The sequence below is a fragment of the Eptatretus burgeri genome, chromosome 3 (genome assembly GCF_056783735.1).
Source record: "Eptatretus burgeri isolate ZD-2024b chromosome 3, Ebu_testis_v1, whole genome shotgun sequence".
NCBI lineage: Eukaryota > Metazoa > Chordata > Myxini > Myxiniformes > Myxinidae > Eptatretus > Eptatretus burgeri.
This window is the reverse complement of record NC_140963.1, coordinates 26,043,871-26,048,120: the sequence shown is the minus strand read 5'-3', so window position 1 is coordinate 26,048,120 and position 4,250 is coordinate 26,043,871. Positions and strand designations below refer to the sequence as shown.

The 4,250-nt window shown below is 39.3% G+C and overlaps 1 protein-coding gene across 3 annotated transcripts in view; it reads right to left on the bottom strand.

Annotated features, from left to right (window-relative positions):
- Window positions 1-1,846: 1,846 nt before the first annotated feature.
- Window positions 1,847-4,250, bottom strand: part of CCDC93 (CCC complex scaffolding subunit CCDC93) — a 104,400-nt gene continuing 101,996 nt past the window's right edge. For all 3 annotated transcript variants that reach the window (XM_085872735.1, XM_085872733.1, XM_085872734.1), the window contains 2 exons: window positions 2,318-2,431; window positions 1,847-2,069 (listed from right to left, as the gene is read on the bottom strand). In XM_085872735.1, coding sequence (XP_085728861.1) covers window positions 2,007-2,069; window positions 2,318-2,431 — 177 coding nt within the window. In that variant the 3' untranslated portion in view covers window positions 1,847-2,006. The remainder of the gene's footprint in view (window positions 2,070-2,317; window positions 2,432-4,250) is intronic.

Sequence of the window (4,250 nt, the reverse complement as noted above, 5' to 3'; positions counted from 1 at the left end):
AACAAAAACTATCAACAGAAAAATAGACCAAGATACAATGATACAGGAGCAAGACAAAAACGCATCTCAAAAATACTTTGGAGTAGAAGACCATCACCAAATAAATCATATAAAATGCACAAAACAATTATATATATCAAAGAATACCTATGTAGAACGAGGCTGATCCTAAAAATGTAACTTTCCCCAAGGAACCAAATCAAAGCCAGAAACGAACTAGAAGTTCCAGTGTTCTAATACAGTTGCAGAATGGTAAACTGGCCAAAAGCAGAAATCAGAAAACTACATATCAAAACAAGAAAACTCCTGACTATACACAAAATGTTCAACAAAAACAGACAGCAGATCCTGAAGGTGACCTGGATCAGGATAAACAGTTGCTCAACCCCCCCCACCCCCACCCCCTCAGAAGACGATTTTCTTAATGCCGTGAACAAACTTTGTCATATGATGGGTGATGAAGGACGTGGTAAAGTTTCATCAAAATGCGTTTCAGAGGACAAAGCAAACACCTATTTTAGGGGGGTCAAACATGGATCTACTTTGACCCCTGGTAGACCCTCTTACACCTCGATGTTTTTAATGCCATGAACAAACTTGAGTTGCAAAATACCAAATATCATTTTAGGTCACAATCCCATCAGCAGTTTTGGAGAAAAAGTTGCAAATGTTTACAGACAGACAGACTGACGACGTGCCATCCCATAAGCTGCATAGAACTATGTTCCAAGTGAGCTAAAAATCAATGCACCCAGAGAATGTACCCACCGAGATGAGGGGAAGGGAGCGGCCTGATTTAACTCAATCAGGTACACAGAGTGACGAGTGTAGGACGAGCTGAGTATGTGAAATGCTCAACAGACTATCGGATTCAATTTGTAAACAAACATGAACACAACAAACCTGAAAAAGTATCGCTAATTCACCTTGCTAGGAATTTCCAAAAACAGGTGCGAATCGAAGATACCACACAGAAAAATGAAACAGCAACAAATACAGTCCCAATGATTGCATAAAAGACAAAAGAAAAATACAAGACGAAATACCAACAGATATATTGTGACAACTGGGAGAAAGACAAAAGAGCAGGGAAATATAAAAAAACAAAATAATAATAATAATAATAAAAAAAAGAATTGGACAGATTTGGGATAGACAAAGAGGATCACTGGAATGGCTCAGAAGAGGTCAGTTCAATTGGAAAGGAAAATGAATAATTCATTATAAATGCTCAAAACCAAGGACACCACATGAATGGCTTTTTAAAATGGCAACATTGAGCCAAACGGACAAGTGTAGGTTCTGCAAGGTAGAAACAGAAAGCACAAGCCACCTCCTATCGGGATGTACCTACCGAGACCTTCAGCCCAGAACCTCTCCAAACAGCAGATCCACATCAGTTGACTACATACATCAGTAGATCCACAATCTCAGTTGCATCCATGCAGTCAGTCAATGCATCAATGCAACATCACTAATCAAACTTTACTCGCTTGAGGATTTAATGTATTATCACAGAGTTACAACTCCCATAAAGCATTCTATTATATGATAATACATTAAATCATGCACATCTTACCTTAAATATAACATGTCCACCAACAACCACGACCATCCCACTCACCTCTGGATCAAACTGTTATTCAAATCTTCAAATGGTGATTAATAAACGGTTCTTTTTACATGCTTCTTCGTCTCCGAGCAACCACTGAAATAGGTTGAAATGGTTTACATATATACTTTTTAAATAATGTATTTATATAAATATCTCATTAATAACATCGAATTGTATGTCAACAACACCAACAGTTTTCCAAACAAAAAATATTTCCAGAGCAAAAGTGGCAACAGTGGAAATCATTTAATGAATCAGTGCAGCAAACATGTTGTCTGGGCCTCATTTTTGCCGTGCGAATGCTCCAATCCTTTCCCCGGCAGAATGCTAAATACTCAGATTGCACGAGTTCTTCATCCTGATGTTAAAGTCCAAAATATCCTCACAAGAGTCAGCCTTGATCCTTGCTCTGAGCTCTGAGCTTTGATAGCAACATTTCATTCTTCCGGCACTCCTGAAAGAAAAATAGAAATAAAATGACAACGTACTGTGCCCAAACTCTCTCCACCTTTGAAAAAATAACTCTCATCTAAATTCTGACAAAGATGCCATTTAAATAGCAAGTGAATGTTGCAAAGGGGGCAAATAAAATGCAAAAATCCCTCACCATTAACACTCACAGATTGACAATTTCCACAAACGTCTGAGTGAGAAAATAAAAAAGAGCAGCTACCCATTGCAGTGACTAATGAAAAAGGTTACCGCCTTGAACTCCTTGACGGTCTTGAAGTAGAGACGCTGTTTCTCCAGGAGGTCTCGATACTCGTCATTCAGTTGGTCACGTCGCATCTTATTTTCCTGCCGCTTCTTCTCTGCCTAAAACAAAGGAAGACAAACTTTTCATCATGGAGCAAGGCAGCATCACAAGTGAAAACGCACTGCTACTATGTGGACGTGGATTTGGTTGGAACTTAGGTGAAGCAAATGATCATTATCCCCCATGTGTGTGAAGCGAAAAGTGGGATTAAGCATTTGGTTCATGTTTTCTGTCCATCTACAAATGCTAGCTTATGATCGAGGAACAAAATTTCAACTGAATGTTATATTTTGAATACGAATCGGAAAACAAGCTCTTCCACGAGTCTCAACTATCCATCCATTGGGCCCACACTCTGTGCAGAGCATTTGTTCTGTCTAAGCAGTCTCCTTGGCTATTGGGCACAATCCTGGAGGGGTCGACACTCCGACACAGGATACCAGTAAGATGGTACTCATTTTGCCGACCTCGGAAGGATGACAGGCAGAGTCCACCCCACCTCGTATGAATTCAACAGTTAAGTGGGATTTGAACTCAGGACCTTCGGATTCCAAGCCCACCACTCTAGCCATTAAGTCTCAACTATGTATACAATTTTTTTTTAATATGAAATTAAAAAAAAACGGAGTTAAGCAGTACTTTGGCTCTGAATTGGTCCTGATCTTGGATACGCAGACAGGAGTGAGATTTAAAAAAAAATTCTCTGCCTGTCTAGCAGTCAAACAAAATTGAAAATAATTCCAAGCAGGAAACCTACAGTTTTTAATGAGGTTATAAAGGACACAAACAACAGGCACAAATAAGTAATGTAACATGTTCGATGGGGTGGTGTGAAAGACGCTGGCTGCCTCAATAACAATAAACTTCTGGAATTTGTTTTTTCTTCCAACCTTTAAAATCTTTGTTTTATTTCAATCAAATTATATACTTGAACACTGCAGCACACAAATCACCTTTTTGGCACTTTCAAAAACCTTCCATTTAGTAGTACTTGGACAAAATATTACGGTCTTTAACATCATCTCGACCAATCAAATTTGCTGCTTGCATGTCCTTTTTTTCTCTCAAGACTGCCTGGGGTAAGGTGTTCTATGAACTCTTGGTTATGTGATGTTAACCATCCAATAAGCAAGAAACATCAAACAATTAAATTAAAACACCAATTCCTTAATTCGTGATGGTGGGAAATGGTCTCATGGACATACTGTGTCCTAAAGGTGGAGGTACATCCACAGTGACAGTAATATTCACACAATGCCACTCTCTGTAGCACAGCAACTAAAATGCAGAAGACAGGAACAACCTCTCAAATTGTGCACCTATTGGCAGAATATGTGTCCATTACGAATGGTTGTGCCTTAGTGTTGGGAAAAATGAAATTTTTTTTATTTTTTATTTTGCAAGGTTCGTCCATCAAATCACTGCTTCGCCAGGTCCTGAGTTTAAAGGCAATGATGACATCAATAGGAACAGCATTGATGAAATACTTTCAACCACTGTATACATGAGCAAATCTAATGACCAGAATAGTCATCTACAATCACCTCCAAAATTTTGGATTGCCTGAACCTGTCCTGTCCATCATGACCAAGTGACCTGAAAAACCATGAACACTTTAATCAGATAAGGAGCTTTGTTTAGACCAAGGGTTCCAGCACTTTCTGGAACATTGGTTGCAGCTTCTTCTTCTTTTATATGTAGCACAAGACTGCGGGGTTGCGTCGTTGTCTCAGGGTGGGGCTGTGCCACAGATGCAATGCCCTCTGTAGGATAGTGAAGGAATTTGGAATTTGTTCAGGGTGCCAGAGATGGCTCATCCAGTCTTCGGCAAGGACACCCTGGGATATTTTACATCCACCAATGGTTAAATATAGCTCA